Consider the following 20,829-nt stretch of genomic DNA (forward strand, 5'->3'; position numbering starts at 1 on the left):
TTTATAAAGGGAAAGAAATCACCTGAGTTCACTTTAGTCACGTAATTTTAAGTGGCTCTTGTAACAAGCAGTGAAATTAACTGGCTTGCCTTTCAACCTCCTGTCTCTCTGCCTTATGGATACTTGAGCAGTTAAATGGCCAGAGTGCAAGGAAGAAAAGAGACTCAGGAGGAAGATGATGGCTTTAGATTATCTCAAGCTTTCAGAAAAAAAGAAGAAAAGAAAAGAAAAAAAAAGAAAAGAGGAAAAAAAAAAAAGAGAGAGAGATTGTCCAGGGTTGCCTTTGCCTAACATCGATTTGTCCCTAATGCCACAGCCGCTCTGAGGTGGAGGAAAGGCAGGTGGCAGTAGCGAGACACGAGTAGACCTTTTCTAATATTCTGATCTCTTTAGAGGAGGGATAAAAAGGAGTCTTGCAAATAGCAACAGGCAACTTTTGCCTTGAGTCTGAGTCTCTTTTCTAATTTAGAAGTAAGTAAAAATTTGTAGCTACTTAAACTTGAGCTACACGAATGATGAGTTTGAAAATAAAATATACTCTTCCCTAGCTGCCCATTTATTCCAGCTTACTTTACTAGTTAATACTTCTGGGTGTGTACATGTTAGGTGGACTTTACTCAGAACTTTCTGGCTGTTTGTTGAAGGAAAGATACAGGGGAGAAATGGTCAAGGTATGGTTCCTGTTCTTAAATCTAACCTTTAGTTTCAAGACAGTGAAGGTGCTGAGATTTTACTTTACTTTCATGTGAACAAGTTAGCCTGTACAGTTTCATGGATGCTGGTAGAAGACACAAGACTCCTGGATCAGAGGTGAAGGACAGTTCATTACTCTCAGTAACCAGTGTTTTACGTTTCGCGTTGGTGCCCTGAGTCCCAGTTCCCAAGGGCACTGCAAAGAGGCTCAGATATATCTGCACACATTGGGTTGTGTTTTAGGAGAAGAATAACTCTGAACTTAGGAAACTCGACTCCTTCGAAATGACTGGCAAGCATGTCTGCCGTTTGCTCTAGATGGACACTATATTTTCCAAGGCTGCAAGCAAACCTGTTCTTTGCTTCAGAGGGAGCTGCTGGCGCAGATGGTGCTCACCCACCCTGGGGTGTTGCTGGCGGAGGTGAGTGGGTGGAGATGACGTGAGAAGATGCTCTGTGAGCAATTGAGGCCGGAGTGTGGCAGATCCCAGGTGCTGGGCTGTATATTTGCCTCAGTTCTGTAGGCACTGGTGAGACAATGACAGATCTGAGCAGGGGTGTGTTCAGATCTTTGACAGGAAGTAGAGTTGATGCGGGGAGGGGCATAGAAGGAAAGATGACTGGTTGGGTTTTAGAAATAATCCAGGTGAGAAATCACGGAGGTTTAAACTTGCCATTGGCGATGGAAAGAAAGGGTGCAGAGGAAGAGACACTTGGCAGAAAAATAGAATCTGGTGGCCTGTTGGATGTAGGAGGTAAATGAAAGGGAAAAGGAAAAACTGACTCTAAGGTTTCCAGCCCTGGTAGCTGAAGACATCTTTAGCCAAGACAGAGAATGCAAGAGGAACAGTAGGTTCAGGGGGAATACGGACTGGTTTTGGATATCCCAGATTCCAGGTACCTGTGACATTTCTGTCAGAAACGCAATGAAGGCTGCCAGAGAGGTATGGGCGTCATTTTTAGTGAGGCAAAGTTTGGATAGTTGGAAAATCCTTCAGGTGGATGGTGAGGTAAGAAGATAGTGGGGCAAAGGGCAGGATCTTTGGGGATCTTTGCCTTTAGAGAATGAGAGGAAGAAGAATGAAGGAGACATACAACAGTCAAAGGGGTAGGAGGAGTATCAAGAGAGTGTGGTGTAAGGGAATCCACAAGGGGAGATTTGAAGGAGGATCAACAGTGTCAGTGCTCTAGATAATCCAGGGATGAGGAGGACCAAGAAAGAACCAATAGAAGCCAAGAAGTCATGAAACTGGAGAATAACGAGGTTGCACTTACGTGTCATTTTTACAAGAACCCTGTAAGACAGTGGTATTTCTCCGTTTTACACGCTCAGCTGAAGTGAAGAGTCATCATTTGACTTGTGTGAGTCTCAGGGCTAGGAAATGGCAAGACTACAACTCACATCCAAGACCGACTTTTTTTTAAAGCTGGTGCTCTGAACCACAGTGAACATGAGGACATGGAGATTCTCTGGGCTGATCTTCTGAAGACGTTGGAGATGAATGAAACAATAGAAGACACATTTTTAAAAAATCTTTTAATTTTATTGGAGTATAGTTGATTTACAGTGTTGTGTTAGTTTCAGGTGTACAGCAAAGCGATTCAGTTATACATATATTCATTCTTTTTGTTTGCTTGTTTGTTTGTTTTGCTGTACGCGGGCCTCTCACTGTTGTGGCCTCTCCCGTTGCGGAGCACAGGCTCCGGACGCGCAGGTTCAGCGGCCATGGCTCGCGGACCCAGCCGCTCCGCGGCACGTGGGATCTTCCCGGACCGGGGCACGAACCCGCGTCCCCTGCATCTGCAGGCGCACTCTCAACCACTGCGGCACCAGGGAAGCCCTATTCGTTCTTTTTTTAGATTCTTTTCTCATATAGGTTATTACAGAATAATGAGTAGGGCTCCCTGTGCTATACAGTAGGTCCTTGTTGGTTATCTGTCTTAGATAAAGTAGTGTGTGTGTTCATCCCAAGCTCGTGATTTATCCCCCTCCCCCCCCACCGTTTCCCCTTAGGTAGCTATGAGTTTGTTTTCGATAACTGTAAGTCTGTTTCTGTTTTGTAAATAAGTTCATTTGTGTCCTTTTTAAAAAATTAGATTCCACATATGAGTAATATCATATGATATTTGCCTTTCTCTGTGTTACCTACTTAGTATAATAATCTTTAGATCCATCCATGTTGCTGCAAATGGCATTATTTCATTCTTTTTTATGGCTGAGTAATATTCTATTGTTTATATGTACCACTTCTTCTTCTATTTTTTTTTTTTTTTTTGATTTTTTGGCTACGCTGCATGGCATGTGGGATCCTTAGTTCCCCGACCAGGGATCGAACCCTTGCCCGCTGCATTGGGAGTTCAGAGTCTTAACCACTGGACTGCTAGGGAAGTCCCTGTACCACATCGTCTTTATCTGTTCATCTGTTGATGGGCATTTACGTTGCTTCCATGTCTTGGCTATGTAAACAGTGGTGCAGTGAACACTGGGGTGCATGTATCCTTTTGGATTATGGTTTTTTCTGGATATATGCCCAGGAATGGGATTGCTGGATCATTTGGTAGTTCCATTTTTAGTTTTTTAAGAAACCTCCATAGTGTTTTTCATAGTGGCTGCACCAATTTACATTCCCACTCACAGTGTAGGGTTCCCTTTTCTCCACACCCTCTCCAGCATTTATTGTTTGTAGGCTTTTTGATGATGGCCATTCTGACTGGTGTGAGGTGATATCTTATTGTAGTTTTGACTTGCATTTCTCTAATAATTAGTGACGTCGAGCATCTTTTCAGAAGACAAATGTTTAAGGAACAGAGGAGGTTTGAAATGGTAGACAATAGAAAAGGGAAATGGGGAGGGAAGATTTGAGTATCACTCTCTGAAGTGCTCTTCTCGATCTGGGATGAAGCCATTCTGAAGTTACACCTGCCCTCTTTCCAGACCAGCTCCATCATGGACCCCTGAGGGTGTACCATCAACCCAAGGAAGATGTGTCCCCTTTGCTGAGAATCTCTGCAACTCCCTGGAAAGTCTCTCAGTGGCAGACCTAATGTCAGTGTGGGACCTGCATCTGACAATGTTTAAAATTCAAATAAACAGCAGTTTACATTTTCCGAGTATTTTGTGTACTCTAGTTCACCCAGTCTCTACAAAACTCAGTAGGTGGTTGAGCAGATATATCTTCTTTATTAGGCTTAGGTGCATATATTAGGCTCAAGAGACAAGTTGAAAGTGGCAGAGCTGGGATTTGAATGCCGGTCTTTGATTCTTAGAATTACTCTGTGGTGACAGAAGTAAAATGAGACGAAGAGTTGGGTGACCGAGCAACTTAGTGGTGATAGGGATGCTGAATTCTGCCAGAAGGTCCAGAGGCTGTGAGATGTTTCTTTCCCCGAGGTTCACGCTGTGAGGAAAGATGGAAGGGCACGTTGAATGAGTCAGAGCTAGGTGTCTTAGGCCTGGGACAGCTAGACATCCGACACCTGGGGAGAGTTTGGGACCCCGAGTATTTCTAGTGAGAGTGGAAACTCCCTGTTACTTTGCAGCTTCCTCCTGCCCCTCTCTAGGCATCCTGCCTGCTGGCTTGGTGGTTGTACAAGGAATAACAGCAAGCCTAGGGGTTGTCTGGTCTGAAGCAAAAATGCTTTCCTTTTGTGCTGGCTAGAAATGGGAGATGAGGCCAGCCACACGGAGTACTGGGAATATACTATAGTCCATTTGGACCCTAATCCAAAGGTAGCCCTTAATAAACCAAACACTCTTTATACTTGAGACTTGGATTTGAGAGGATGAGACTTAGAGTCAGGCCTAGATGTGTCTGAAGAGTCCAGAAATTATCAGTACTTCCAAAGAAATTGGCTTGGACCTGGAATTGGATATTTGCCTCGTCCTTTTTTGGAGTATTTCTGACTCCTGCTGGAATGGACATGCACGTGACGGCCAGCCTCGGGAGTGCCAAGCTGGCAGGTTTCTGAGCTCAGCCTTGGGTTGGTCTGGGTGTGAAAAGAACACGTGAATGAAATCATGAGACCTCTCCTCTAGGTGCCTGCTGGTAGGGAGGCTCTTGATCCTAGCCCAGAAATGGATTTTTATGAAGAGAGTAGGGGAAAGCCAACATGAAAGTGGAAGCAAGACTTCATAGGAAAGGAAAATGCAGATCAGTTCCTGGCAGATAGTAGCTGTCTGTAATGCTTTTCTATCTGCCGCCCAAATAATTATCATCCAGGGGAGAAATTCCAAATGTTATTGGTGAACAGGAATTTTATATTTTCCATGAGTCATTCCTATTAAATAAACTTTGACTGTCTTTCCAACATAAGCTTTATTTTATGACAGTGGGCTGTAGACTACATGCCTTGGTTAGGGTGACTTTTATATGTATTTTGTCAAGGTGTTTTGATATTAATCTTGATTTTATGCTACAGTTAAGAAGATTTTCATGAGTGCTTATTATATAAGGCTCATGCAAATACTTTATAAACATTATCTCCTTTAATTTTCACAACAACCCCATTCCATCATTAACCTCATTTTTCAGATAAAGAAGTTGAGACAGATTGAGTAACTTGCCAGTAACAACTGAGAGACGGGAGAGCTGGAAGCTTCCAGAATCTCCATAAGCTTAATTTGTAATAGTTTGTATCTTATAATCTTATCAAATTTCTATTTCCAGGATATGTTTTGTTTTTGTTTGTTGTCTGTTTTTTTTTTTTTAATGAGGGAACCAAGATCTAGAAAGGTTAAAATGTTACTCAGTATCATTTTGAGCTTCTCGTCTTTATAAAGCTATAGGTAACCTAACTGTCCCAGTGCTCAGAAATGGTCTCTTACACTGCTTTTTGCAGTATTTAATACATTGTAAGTGTTAAAAATAATGCATTCTTCTTCTAAAGCTTTAGAATTCTGCAGTTTTATATATAGAGCATCTTAAATTTATGATGTTGAATGGTAGGTCCCTTTGATGGAAGAGTGAATCATTCTTGGTTCTGTGTGCTTATATTTAAAACCAATTTAATATAAACATGTGTTTTTGACAGAACCTTAAAATATTATGGATCACCCTGTATCTTGGAAGGGTATCTTTGTGTATGAACCTGTTTATTTTTATGTAACTCAATGTAGTGGGTGGACTGGAAAGTGTTTACTATACTTACACAGACATATAAGCATAGTGCTTATTCTGAGGGTTAGTTATAAATGTATGTAATGAACGCATTACCAAGTTTTTGTAATTCACCTATGACCTGAAACGGTATTCATGAGTCTCTTCATTGCTTTTCTTTGAATGACTTTTATAGTATCTCTTTCTTTTTTTAAAAAATTGAAGTATAGTTGATTTACAATGTTGTGTTAGTTGCAGGTGTACAGCAAAGTGAGTCAGTTTTATATATATATATATATATATATATATATATATAATCTTTTTCAGATTCTTTTCCATTATAGGTTATTACAAGATATTGAATATAGTTCCCTGTGCTATACAGTAGGTCCTTGTTGGTTATCTATTTTATATATTGTAGTGTGTATATGTTAATCTCAAACTCCTAATTTATCCCTTCCCCCTCACTTTCTCATTTGGTAAGGTTTATTTTCCATGTTTCTGAGTCTATTTCTGTTTTGTAAATAAGTTAATTTGCATCATTTTTTAAAGATTCCACATATAAGCAATATCATATGATATTTGTCTTTCTCGGACTTCACTTAGTATGATAATCTCTAGGTCCATCCATATTGCTGCAAATGGCATTCTTTCATTCCTTTTTATGTCTGAGTAATATTCCATTGTGTGTGTATATGTGTGTATAACACATCTTCTTTGTCCATTCATCTGTTGATGGACATTTAGGCTGCTTCCATGTCTTGGCTATTGTAAATAGTGCTGCCGTGAACACTGGGATGCGTGTATCTTTTCGAATTAGAGTTTTCTCCAATATATACCCAGGAGTGGGATTGCTGGATCATATGGCAACTCTAGTTTTTTGAGAAACCTCCATACTGTTCTCCATAGTGTGTGCACCAATTTACATTCCCACCAATAGTGTTGGAGAGTTCCTTGTTCTCTACACTCTCTTCAGCATTTCTTATTTGTAGACTTGTGGATGATGGCCATTCTGACTGGTGTGAGGTGATGCCTCATTGTGTGTTGATTTGCATTTCTCTAATAATTAGAGATATAGCATAGCATTCTTTTTTTTCTTTTTTTTTTTTTTTTTTGCGGTATGCGGGCCTCTCACTGTTGTGGCCTCTCCCGTTGCGGAGCACAGACTCCGGACGCGCAGGCTCAGCGGCCATGGCTCACGGGCCCAGCCGCTCCGCGGCATGTGGGATCTTCCCGGACCGGGGCACGAACCCGTGTCCCCTGCATCGGCAGGCGGACTCTCAACCACTGCGCCACCAGGGAAGCCCTAGCATAGCATTCTTAAGCCTTGTTGCTAGGTATTTCCTCACACATTTTTCCTAATCATTTTACATATGATACTGTTTCCCTTTTATTTTCAAGAATCTTTCAAGATATATAAGGTATAATTATCAAACATATTTAAAATTATTATACACACACATACATGCATGAATATTTGTATTTGTTCATTACATAGCCAACAGAGGAGTTTGTCTTTGCAGTGCCGATGAGATATGTAAACCTTTATTGTACTTATGCATGTCCATGTTTGTATATGCACGTGTGCCTCATTAATAATGACACATTGCAGACTTTTGATGTGAATGTGAACACGAACATTAATGACCTTTCACCCCTGTTGTCAACATGCAAACATGCAAATAAACATTTCACTTCCTCTGCAAATATTGATCAAATATCTCAGTTCACACCAAGCACTTTGCTGGTTACTGGATGAGAACTGAATGAATGTTAGTTTATAGACCCTTGGAATCTGATCATTTATTCTGTAGAATCACACACCTGGAAAGTTTTTTGCAATAATCTTGTGCCTGTTAACCATAAAAATTGTTGATGTTCCAGTTTGAGCCTTACTTTTTTATACTGTTATATCTATTTGTTTTCTTTTTAAAACATTTAAAACAAATTTCATATTGGAGTATAGTTGATTGACAATGTTGTATTATTTTTGTAGTTATAAATAATCTTTTTTGTCTCTTCATTTTCTTTCCACATCTCTTTACTAACCAATCATCAACTTATCAATTACTGATTCAGTTTATTTACTAGTTTATTCAGTTTCTTTGTTAAATGTATACCATGTGCTCTCAGGCACAGAATCTGCTCCTGAAGCCAAAAATGTTCTTTCCTAAACAAAAGACTTTCTGGCTGGGTTAGTCCCAAGTTGTTCTCTGTTTTCATTTTAATTCTCTTTTTAATTTTACCCTATGTGTTCACTTTATTCTACCTCAGTGCCTAAAATATAGTAAGTGCTCAGTACTTTTTATGAAATTAACAGGAAATTAAGTGTGATATAATTTCTAGCCTGTTACCTTCTCACTTCTTTCCAACTTCTCCTTCCTTTCCTTTAATATTCTTTTTCTCCCTGTTTGCCTTTCCTGTGTGTGAGTTTTAATTACCTGTCTTCTCTCTTCTGCTTCCTTAACTGCAAATGGCACTGTGTTTTCTTCTTACTTCATTGACTTGTCAGTTGAGTGCCTCCAGGCTTTACCTCCAACTCTGTTGTTTAATGGAATTTATCAGCCCTCTAAAACTTTTTTTTTCCTTTTGCTTATAATTTTTTTTTTTATTGTCTCAAAGTATCTTCTTTTCTCTTTTGATTCTCCAGCCCACCTACAAGGACCTCTGGTTGCCCACTGGGGTTCCTGAGTTCCAGGCAGCTGTTTTCTGGAGCTGAATGGACCCTCTGGGTCTGGTAGCATCATTTGGGTTTGGAGAAGGAAACAGTGAGGCAGAGATGATGATGAAACTCATTTCTACTTCCTGCCCCTCTCAAGGAAGATGTGGGCAGTGCTTAGTGACAGCACTGTGTGAGATTGGAGGAGGCAGATGGTGGGAAGAAAGGCACGTTTGATTTCACCTTGGCCGCTTTGCCCAGGGACAGCTGTCATCAGCTGCTTGTCAGTGAACTTGAGAGCACTTACCTTGCCTTTACTACCGATCACAGCCAATCTTATAAATTAAAAGAAAAAAAAAATCCTTGGGCCTATAAACACTTTGACCCAATTATAGATTTTTGTTAAAAGTTAGAAGGTATTGTGGTAATGATACCTGTCAGTAAGCTTTGGTATGCCAAAAAAGTTTTAATACCTTGGATTTTTAAAAAAATATTTTATGGGAGTACGGTTGATTTATAATGCTGTGTTAGTTTCAGGTGTACAGCAAAGTGATTCAGTTATAAATTTAGCCACTCTTTTTTAGATTCTTTTCCCATATAGGCCATTACAGAGTATTGAGTAGAGCTCCCTGTGCTCTGCAGTAGGTCCTTATTAGTTATCTATTTTATATGTAATAGTGTGTATATGTCAATCCCAATCTTCCAATTTATCCCCTTCCCCTCCACCTTACCCACTAGTAACCATAGTTTGTTTTCTACATCTGTAACTCTGTTTCTGTTTTGTAGATAAGTTCATTTGTACCCTTTTTTTTAGATTCCACATGTAAGTGATATGGTAGTTATCTTTCTCTGTTTGACTTACTTCACTCATTATGACAGTCTCTAGGTCCATCCATGTTGCTGCAAATGGCAATATTTCGTTCTTTTTTATGGCTGAGTAATATTCCATTGTACATATTACTACGTCTTTATCCATTCTTCTGTCAGTGGACACTGAGGTTGTTTCCATGTCCTGGCTATTGTAAATAGTGCTGCATTGAACATTGGGGTGCATGTATCTTTTCAAAATATGGTTTTCTCTGGATATATACCCAGGAGTGGGATGGCTGGATCATATGGTAGCTCTATTTTTAGTTTTTTAAGGAACCTCCATACTGTTCTCCATAGAGGCTGTACCAGTTTACATTCCCACCAACAGTGCAAGAGGGTTCCCTTTTCTCCACACCCTCTCCAGCATTTATCGTTTGTAGATTTTTTTTAATGTTGGCCATTCTGATTGGTGTGAGGTGATACCTCACTGTAGGTTTGATTTGCATTTTTCTAATAATTAGTGACGTTGAGCATCTTTTCATGTGCTTTTAGCCATCTGTATGTCTTCTTTGGAGAAATGTTTATTTAGATCTGCCCATTTTTTGATTGGGTTGTTTGTTTTTCTGATATTGAGCTCATGAGCTATTTGTATATTTTGGAGATTAATCCTTTGTCACTTGCTTCATTTGCAAATATTTTCTCCCATTCTGAGGGTTGTCTTTTGTTTATTAATACCTTGGATATTTAAGTTTTTAGTTCTTAAGTGTAATGTCTGGTTTGGGCCAAGTTCAATCTGTATCTGTAGTTCTAAAATAATTTCAAGTCAAATCAACCTATCTATACCTATTCTATACTCAACTATTCTATGCAAGGCACCGTGAAAGCTATTAAAAATAAACAAATGAAAAAAGCCCAAATCAAAGTTAACCTAATATCTTTCCAGGTAATATCTCTATGTATTTGGGGAGAAAAGGAAGAACACAGGTCCACAATTCTTTTTTTCTTTAACAATTTATTTATTTTTATTTTAATTTTTTTTGGCTGCATCGGGTCTTGGTTGTGTCACGCGGGCTCTCTTGTTGAGGCACGCAAGCTCAGTAGTTGTGGCGCATGAGCCTAGTTAGCTGTCGTGCGGCGTGTGGGATCTTAGTTCCCCGACCAGGGATCGAACCCACATCTCCTGCACTGGAAGGTGGATTCTTTACCACTGGGCCATCAGGGAAGTCCCAGAGTCCACAATTCTTAATCTGAAAATTCTGAGGTGGACGTGTTTGAGCAAAGGCAATATGGGACATATACTGTCCCATATTTAACATCTTCAGATAGGTTTGGTGTGGCAACTATTTTTAACATAGTGACACATGAATATTCATGCTGAGTGAGGAAAAATACAGACCTAAATAACCTGATGTCAGGTCAGGCATTCAGATTTTTGATTTTGGCAACTGTGAATAGCAGAATGTGGGCTTGTTTTAAAATGTGATCAGGTGTTAAAAGAAAATAATTACGAGTCACGTTCAGAAAAAGGGAATGTCAGAGGGTGTGGAGAAAAAGGAACCCTCCTACATTGTTGGTGGGAATGTAAATTGGTACACCCACTATGGAGAACAGGATGGAGTTTCCTTAAAAAAACTAAAAATAGAGCTACCATATGATCCTGCAGTCCCACTCCCAGGCGTATATCTGGAAAAGACAAAGACTCTAATTCAAAAAGATGCCTGCACCCCAAGGTTCATAGCAGCACTGTTTACAGTAGCCAAGACATGGAAGCAATCTAAATGTCATCAACAGATGAATGGATAAAGAAGATGTGGTGTGTATATATACACACACATATATATACAATGGACTATTACTCAGACATAAAAAAGAATGAAATAATGCCATTTACAGCAACACGGATAGACCTAGAGATTATCATACTAAATGAAGCAAGTCAGACAAAGACAAGTATCATACAATATCACTTATATGTGGAATCTAAAATATGATACAAATGAAGTTATTTACAAAAACAGAAACAGACTCATAGACATAGAAACAAACTTACGGTTACCAAAGGGGATAGTGGCGGTGGTGGGGGAGATACATTAGGAGTCTGGGATTAACAGATACACACTGCTGTATATAAATTAGGAAAACAACAAGGACCTATTGTGGAGCACAGTGAACTATAGTCAATATCTTGTAATAACCTATAACGGAAAAGAATCTGAAAAAGAATACATATAGACACATATATACTCACACAGATATGTATAGCTGAATCACTTTGCCGTACAGTTGAAACTAACACAACATTGTAAATTAACTATACTTCAATAGAAAAAATGATGAAAAAAGAATATATAAGTTCAAAACAGATAAAATTTTAATAAAAGGGAATATCACTGTGGGTGGTGACAGAAAAGGTGGGATTTTTTTCTGATTTGAAGGTCTGGATGGGACTTCCCCTTGCTCACTGTCGACTCTTGGGCAACTAGAATCACACCTGCCATGTATTTGGTGAATAAATATTTGGCACATGAGTTATTAATGAAGAGAAGGGGAAGAACTTCCCCGTCAGAGGAGACTTGTGCCTAAGGAGGGGATGAATTTGATAGTCAGCGGTCTGCTCTGATTGAAGACGAATACTCTGCAATAAATGTGAGTAGGTGAGGTGGGACCCCTTATGGGGAGTTATGTGTCTGTGCCTTACATGCTTCTTCAGCTGAGGAATTTGGATTGGATCTGATGACTTTAACTTTTAAATGGGGATGGGAGAGACCTAAGGTAATCAAAGTGGCTTGAAAAATAGAGAGTAGAAAAAACGATGGTGTTCAGAATGGATTATGGTTGTGTGTATGTTCCTGTAGGGATGCTCAACATGCAGGCATCAAATTCGAGGCCGTGCTGAAGAAGCAGAGATTAGTCCAGAGTGTGAAGAAAATGCAGAGATTGCGATCTGTTGCATTTGGAAAGTGACAGGAAGTCAGAGAAGATTTTCAAAATTCTAATACTTGGTGATGAGGAATGCTGATCCCTTTGGCTGAAAGGGGAAATTTGGAAGAGAAGTTGGAGAGGATATACGAATCGTATGACTTGGCGTATTGATTGGTTTATATTCTTCAAATCTGTTTATATGATGTCTCTTGTATGTCATGTGTGTGTTCATAGATGTAAAATTTGTCCCAAGTCCCTAGTCCAGAGCTTTTAAGGACAATGTAACAAGAAACAGTAAATCCTACATGACTTGAGTGTATGTGTTCTATGTGCCGTCTCCAAGCTGCTTTTATAGGAGGTTTATTTAAATTTCATGTTAAAAAAGGAAAAACTGTGTTGAGTAGCATTAGTTCCCCCTTGTACCTTTCATTACGCATTAGCAACTAACCCTCCTTCTCTCGGGTTGATGAATTTGAACTTGATCTATTATCTGATAGTAATTGCCAGCACAGAGTGATGATGATTGCTGAAGTAACATTCTTATTTCATTTCTCTTTGTATGTCGGGCACTTCTCTTTGTATGTCTTATTTCATTTCTCTTTGTATGTCGGGCACTTCTCATAGGGCACGTTTGTTTGCAGAATATGACGTGCTCTTTTGGCTTCTGGCTTTGAGGCCACTATTTTAGGTTTCTTAAATAGAGTAGTATTGACAAAAATCCTCTGGTATTTAAAATTCTCTGGACATGGTCTTCTAGCCTGTAGGAGACAGAAGGAGTGGGCTGTGGCTGGTCTTTTCTCCTCCAGCCAGGCTCAAGCTCTGATTTTTCTGTTACTTGACAGTTTCTTTTTTTCCCCAACTCCTGGCAGGGCTGACCTGCATCTTTCTCTGCTCTTGGAGTCAGTGTTTCGCATCATGAAGGTGCCTCAAGGATCCTTGAACCTTCTGAATAGTCTTGTGTAGGCTGAAGGGCCAGCCTTTCCTCTTCTGGTCCTTTGAGTTCTCTAGAGACAATCGAGAGAGAAAGGGTGTCTGTTTTGCTGGGGCTGCCATAATCAAGTACCACAGACTGGGTGGCTTAAGCAACAGAAGTTTATTTTCGCAGAGTTCTCGGGGCTAGAGATCCGAGACAGGGTGTCAGCAGGGCTGGTTTCTTCTGAGGGCCCCTCTCCACGGCTTGTGGATGGCCATCTTCTCCCTGTAGTTTCACACTGTCTTCCTTCTGTTTGCATCTGTGGCCTGATCTTTGCTTATAAGGATACCAGTCATATTGGATTAGGGTCCACCCTCATAACCTTGTTTTAACTTAACCCCTTCTTTTAAAGACCTTAGTTCCAGAAACAGTCACATTCTGAGATACTGGGGGTTAGGACTTCAACATATGAATTTTGAGGGACACAATTCAGCAAATAACAGATGAATAGGACATTTCAGAAGCTTGAAACTGAGTAAGGAGAAAGAAAGAAAAGGCAGCACAGTGAAACAGCCTCTAATCCTCCTTTGGAGTCTTAGTGCTTCTTACTGGACAGTGCATGTAATGGCTCTTAAAAAAAAAACCCAAACAAAACAAATTTCACTTTACTTTTGAGTGAGTGATTTCCATGGTCTTCAAGAATCATCCACACAACGGTTTCTTCCTGTGTACTAATCAGCACCATATTATTTTTAAAAGGCTAAAACTTTTCAAGACAAATGTCAAGAATAAGTAAACATAAGAAACATGAAAGGTGCCGTGCATCTTTGCAAATTGCATTGGTATGTGTGAGTACTACTTAATCAACTTTTTTTCATAACCACTGGCTCCTTACATTTTGGCCACCTGGAACAGTGTTTTATGAGATCATCTTCCAACCGTAACTCATGAATACCAAGCTGCTAAGGCAAGTTGGTAAACACTCACTTTTGTCAAACATTGTTTTTATAGGCAACAGGAATGCTGCTAATGTGAGTTAGCAAGGATTCTGAGTGCCACTGTTTGTTGACAGCTTTTCAGATTTGACTGTCTCGTATTTGCTAACATTTCGTCTCTTCTAAATAGGTATAAACGACCAAGGATTGTACAGAGTTGTGGGGGTGAGTTCAAAGGTCCAGAGACTTCTGAGTATGTTGATGGGTATGCCTCTTTTCTAATCATTTTCCATACATTGTTTGTTTATGTTCGTTGTCTCTGCAACTCAGTGTTTCATAGTAACGTAACTTGGGAATCCATTCTTTTCGTCTGCTGTCTTGGAGTCCTTTTCTCCTGAGCAGAGACAGTTGGCTCAGAGGAGTCGGTTAGTGTTTGCTCAGGTCCCCCTTACTAAGAAATGGAGGAAGAAAAGAAGGCAGCTCATGGGTGAACGTCTTCTCCTGCTTGCTTCTCCCAGGGGGAGTAGCAGCCAGGCCTCTGTGATTTGCGTGGCTTCCAAATTGCCCGTCCAAAGTCTTGACAGTACATTTGGTTGCACAAGACCACTGGGACTCGCTCATTTTTCTGGAGCTTCCACAACTGTCACTCAACAGCAAGGGTCTGATTCTCAGGGATTCATTGGTATGCACAGTGGCTTGTTTGTAGTTTGCACCAGGCTGTTCTCCAGAACCATGCCTGCTCCATCTGTGCTGATAACACAGTGTTCTTTGGCATCGCAGACGAGAGGAAGCCAGAAAGTGAATTCATTTCATTACCCCAGACGTTATGTGAATGACAAAGCGCTTTTACATTACACTCTGCTGTCAGCTCAGTGCCACCTGTAAGAGGCCCTGCTCCTCCGCCCCCCATGACCCCAAAGCAGGCTGACTCCTGGGGGGTGAAGATAACTCATCAGGCTTGAGGGCCTGTGTGTCAAACCGATCTGTCATTATGACCTTGCTAAATATTAATTTATTTGATATCTCACTTTAATTAATCAATATTAACAGTGTCCTTAGGTTTTCTGTCAATGCATTTAAACCCGTCTGCATCTTAAAGCATTGTTGCAAAGACTTACTTTGAGCAAGCATAAACCGAGCTGAATAAAATCAGCCGGGATGTTACGGATAGCGTTGCTTGTTTGGCTGCGTTTGAATTCAGGATTTAATAAGCAACAACTCTTTTCTGAGCTTATTAACCACAGGAAAAATGCCTCGTCATGACTTGGAGAGCCTTATTAGAATACATTCGCTTTCATGAGTTGTTTTCATTTTCTGCCTCTCTGGTTTAACTTGGGTATGCAATTTTGGCAGTCAGATTTTCCTTTTTACCATTAGTGGGCTCCAAGTGAAATAGACTCAGGTTGCCAGTGGTTCAGTAGCAGCTGGCAGAGTTTAATGGGATGACAGCATCTGCTTTTAGTTAATTTTAAAATTAGAAACACTTCTCTCATTTCCAAGATGGTGTTATGGTGATTAGAACTGGAAGACTCTGTTGGTATCAGAAAGGGAGATTTGGCTGAAAGGCACACTGGGCAGTGAATCGGTTATAAGGACCCTAGCTTTATTTTATTATCTTCTCATTCATGTTCAAGGGCAGCTCAAACTAGCAGGTGTCCCTGTGGTCACCCTGAGGTGTTAAGCTGTCTCCAGATTTGTTCTTAAACTTATAAAAACCATATGATCATCCGCATCCCTGGACTTGGGTGGTACTTTCCTCTGCTCATGGGAAATGTCCCAAGACAGTTCTGAACTTGCAAGGTGCTTAAAATATCTAAACCCTCAAAAATTCATGACCTGGAAAACTGTTTTCACTTTCCGTGAGGCTCAGCGTAGAGAGGTCCAGGACACAAGCATGACACAACCTCATTTAAGCTGCTGGCAAAAAGAAATGCTGTGTTTTCAGTAATATCATTCTGCAATCAGAGGAAATTAGAGAATTGACACAAGGGAAAGATACTGACTTACTGTTTTCTTATTAAGTAATGCATTTAGGGGAACGGCACAGGATAAATTAATTTTACTTCATCTCTAAATAATTCCTAGTATGAATTTAAGATGGTCAGTCACAAACTTTGGATTTTTATTAGCATTAATATCATTTTCTTGTTACTTTATGTTACCAACTCAAACTTCAGCTCTTAACGAAAGAGGTTTATCCACTGTTTCCTAATGAATTAAAGATTACCTTAAGATGTTTCTTTTCCTTTCTTCCTGATTCAGCAAGTGTTCAAATTGAACTAATTTATACCTCTTCCAAAAAAAGAATTTGAGTTTCTGAATAGTTGTGCACACACTGTCCTGTAGATATTCATTTTCTACATTTCCCAACCTCTCTACATTGTTTCAAAATTATATATGTTTAAGAGAAAAAAATTGGGTGAGTCTGCCAGGTTTTTAATTTTGCTCTTTGTACCAATCTATTTTTTTTCCCTCCAGTAGATAATTAATTCTGATAATTTTGCTCATTTGTGGTACTAGGAGTTATTTTTAAAAATTATTTATTTACTTTTAAAAACCAAAATTTTTTATTTTGAAATAATCTCTAGCCTGCAGAAAAATTGCAAGTAAATAGTGCAATAGACTCCCATAATACCTCTTCCCCAGATTTACCAAGTTTTAACATTTTTAGGCAGTCATTTTTTAAAATTTCGATTCCTCCAGATAACGTTTATTTCAAATTTGAATTTTTTCAAAGTACTTTTTGTTTGGAATGCATTTTTCTTTGCAGAAATGAAAAGTAACCTAACTTTTTAAAAATCTGAGATAAAGTTCCAAGTCGTTTTATATTTTTTGACAGGAACATCTGTTTACTTTGGTTCTCTGTAGTTCTTGAGAGCTAACCATTTACTTTGCTATTATTTTTCCTTTATTGCCATTTTTACATAAAATATTTATGTATTTAAAATATTTTCAGCATTCTTTAAATACTCCTGTGTAAAAGTCTGTGGTGATTTCTAAAAGAAGGATGCATGCTTAGTATCTTGCGTGTTTTCTTCACTTGTGTCTCTATTGGGTGTGTTTTCATGACCTTCACGTTTAAAATTACAAGAGAGAGGTTTCTTCTTCCCCTCCCCCATTCCGTTTTCTTGCTCCCCCTTCCTCCCCTGCCCCTTTCTTCTCTCGTCTCCGCCACACATGAAGTACTAATGGCAGCTGACCACCATTTGTACTCCTCCAGGTCAGCTAAAGGAGTGGGCAGCTGCCCTCCTCCCCTGGTGATGAGAGTTGTTTGCCTTCTTGGTCATCTTTCATCCCGGGGGGCAGAATGTAGCGGTCTGCTGGATTTTCCAACAGCCTTCTGGCTTTCCCTTGGACCAAGTTTCTTAAGGTTCCACAAGAACATGCCCCAGTGAGCAATTACATTCCTTCCCTTTACAGGTGTTTTTCTTTTCCTTCTTTTTTTTTTTTTTTTTTTTTTTTTTTTTTTTTTTTTTTTTCTTCAATGGCCGGGCCTCTCACTTTTTTTTTTTTTTTTTTTTTTTTTTTTTTTTTTTTTTGCTCTAACAGAGGGCACACATAGTCTGGTAGAAGTTTTTTTTGTTTTTTATTAGAAACTTGAAGCAATTGGGGAAGGCAGGGAGAAATAGCAGATGAGGTGTCTTTGGGTGAGTCACGGTATTTTAGTAAGTGGGGTGAAAATGTAACAGATGAGTCATTGGTAGGTTGGAACTCTGCTGAGTTAGAATTGTCCTGTGTTCTCCCGTCTCCTCCCTTGGAATGAAAGCATCAGACCAGGGAAGGGAAAGTGCTGGGAAAATGTGGTGGGTAGCTTGTGTGTGCTGGTGAATTTTCTGTCTGTTTCTAAATTTAATTTGTAAAAACAGCTGGATGATTTTATTTATTTTAAGACAGAGAACCATAGAAAACCAGAAATCAGACTAATTCAGGGGAGTTTTACTATAAACATATTACCGTGTTTACTTTGTTTGTAGGACTTTTCACAAAGATTGAGGGAAAAAGTAGACCAATGTAGCTGAAAAAGATTCTGATTTTGGATTATAAAGAATATTCTCCAAACTCATTCAATCACTGGGCGTCTTCAGGTACTTGAGACTGGGACCCAAGTCAGTGTTGAGTAGGGTGCCAGCCCTTTGGGCTGGGCTGAAAGTTTCCGGTTTCAAAAAAATGACCACTGGTTATAGAATTATGAAGCATTTACCCAAATAAAAAGTCAGCTATTTGTATCTCTGTTCATTAGTTTAGGTTTTAAAGTAATCCACGAGGTGTAGTCTTCCTTGGCCAGAAAGGAAACAGAATTTCTACCTTATTTATAGTAGAACATATATTCTGATTGAACACTCTAAATGCATTTTTAAGTTTGAATCCCAAATAAGTTACTAACAAATTTACCTAGTCCCAGTGCATCCACGGATTGTTAAGAGCTGCTAGGGATGATTGAGTTATTTGAAAACAGTGAACATTTAATAGAGGATTAATACCATAGACATTATGTAGTCATTGGCTTCTTGTGTGACAGCTCCTTTTTATTCCATTAATTCAAAGGATGGCTTATTTTTTCATAGACTATGGTTCTCAAAATATAGAATGATCATTTGGTCAAAAGCTGAAAATAAAAGATTTCCTTTAGAAGCCTCCTGGATTTTAAAATGGTGATTTGCTGGTAGCAAGTTGATTGAAAATGTTATCTGACTTGTATGAGATTTAAATAATTGACTTAATGAGAGAGAGAATATTCAGTTACTGCAGTAATTGGTTGGCAAAGCCTTTAGAACAGAATTATTTAGTCCTAGTTATAAAGGATTGCACCTTTAATCAGGGTGCTTAATTTGATTTCTTGAATGTATCTGTGGCTTGTCTGACAAACTCAGTAACAAGTGAGTTCTGAATTGTAGGGACCGATCAAAATGTAATCAGTGTCAATTGCCATTGTTGTAGTTTATTGCATATTGCTGTCAGTTGCTGTAATCAAGAGCTGTTGAAGTGCTTTGAAAAGTTTCCAGACTTCTGAGTAATCGACTTCATGTATCTGATGTTATGGCTGTGAAATAACCATCACTTCCTGTTTTACTTTATTTTCAAAAAGTTTGAGAAATAACATTGCATTGTCACCCATCCTTTCCCATGCCAAAGCCTCAAACTTTTTAAGTGGCATGCATGACTTAACATGGTGGTCCCATTTGGACAGGATTTTCTTTTTGAACTTTAGTTTGAAAAGGGTGTACTAACGAGTTTCCTTCCGTATATAGACAAATACAGTGTAAGGGAGGAAAAAATACCTGAAACGACTAGTTTCAGGAGTGAGGGAGAAGTAAGTGTTTTCTACAAATCTCTTATTTTCTCCTTTGTGTGATTGGAGCATAGAAACTCACTCCAGTTTCTGTTGATTGTTTGATGTCTTTCATCATAAGCCATTCATTTACTGCTCCCGCCCATGGGTAGGTATCACCACTGAACGCTTATACTTTTGGTGACTCGGCTGTGGTAATTACCTACTCATTTGATGATTTATGGAAATCTGCATACATTCCTGATTTGCTCTGACACTCTCAGTAGTTCCACGAGAGCGTGTACGTTATCTCCGTCGTGCACGTGAAGAGCTGAAGTTCAGAGAGGTTTGGACCTGACTTGTTGGGGTGGTGAGGCTGGTGAGGGTTGAGGCGGGATTGAAGCCCAGGTGCGTGTCCCTTGCTGCGCTCTCCTTCCGGCTGCCATGTCACAGCCAAGTGCAGTAGCCCAGCCTTACAAGGCTCGGAGATGCCACCACACTCGGAATGCTTGCCTTTCCCACCATCCTTTGCTTTTATTTCAACCAGGGTTGACTTTTTCCTTTTCAGAATTAATTGCGCTGCCCTCCTCCTCCTTCAACTCTTCTACTTCTTTTTTTTTAGTGCCTGTTTTACATCTTCTTTAGAGTTTACTAGATATTTGAAAGGGCATTTGTAAGAAATGCATCATTAATGTACTTTTAGGACAAAGAAAACTAATTTAGAATGAATGTCAGACCTGTTACATAGAGGCTTCTAGTAAATATTTCTTGGATGAGTGTATATAGATTGTAACGTTAATGTGAAAGATTACCCATGAAAGACTTTTTAAGTTTATGTGTCATTTCTGTTTTGGTTGATCACGTATTAGTCTTCAGAAAGATAATATGATGAGTATAAACCTTAGAAGTGTGGGACCAGACTTACCATCCCTTTCCCCCACTGACTTCTTGTTCTTCTAATAGGAATTTTGCCATTAAGGGTACTGCCTGTTTCCCCTGTCATAACACAGTGTGATAGCAATCATGCCACCTGAAACAAGTTCAAATGTATAGACACTGCAAAATGCCACATGCTGTAAGCCATGGCTACTGAGTAGTACCTTATAATAAGAGTAGTCGTAGTGATAATAATAACTGTACATGCTTTGCAGTTGTGAATATTTAAATGCTCTGTCCAGTTCTCCCCTACTCCCAGCCCAGCCCTTATCCTTTCACTTCGATCTTCACTACAGATTTTCTGAAGTGCGAGAAATGTCTGATAAAAGAATATGGCTTATAATATGATAAGAAATTATATGTAATCTTTTTAATAGGAAACCACAGAATTCAATATTTGTGGTTTGGCTGTTTAAAGATGAGCCATTTGGTCAAGGTTTGAATTATTTTTTTCTTCCTTGCTTGCTCACCAGATGTGAAAACCTGCAATGAGGTGGACCTGGAGAATTCTATAGATTGGGAAGTGAAGACAATAACGAGTGCCCTGAAACAGTATTTGAGGTGAGCTCCTCTCGGTAGCGGGGCGGGGGGAGAGC

The 20,829-nt window shown here is 39.4% G+C and overlaps 1 protein-coding gene across 1 annotated transcript in view; it reads left to right on the top strand.

Moving 5' to 3' along the window:
* The window catches only part of ARHGAP10 (Rho GTPase activating protein 10), a 342,299-nt gene that overhangs the window by 185,278 nt on the left and 136,192 nt on the right, over nucleotides 1-20,829 (top strand). Inside the window, exons 14-15 of the mRNA XM_007472009.1 lie at nucleotides 14,219-14,293; nucleotides 20,707-20,794. Of these exons, the coding sequence (XP_007472071.1) occupies nucleotides 14,219-14,293; nucleotides 20,707-20,794 (163 nt within the window). The remainder of the gene's footprint in view (nucleotides 1-14,218; nucleotides 14,294-20,706; nucleotides 20,795-20,829) is intronic.

The sequence above is a fragment of the Lipotes vexillifer genome, unplaced genomic scaffold (genome assembly GCF_000442215.2).
Source record: "Lipotes vexillifer unplaced genomic scaffold, Lipotes_vexillifer_v1.1 scaffold269, whole genome shotgun sequence".
NCBI lineage: Eukaryota > Metazoa > Chordata > Mammalia > Artiodactyla > Lipotidae > Lipotes > Lipotes vexillifer.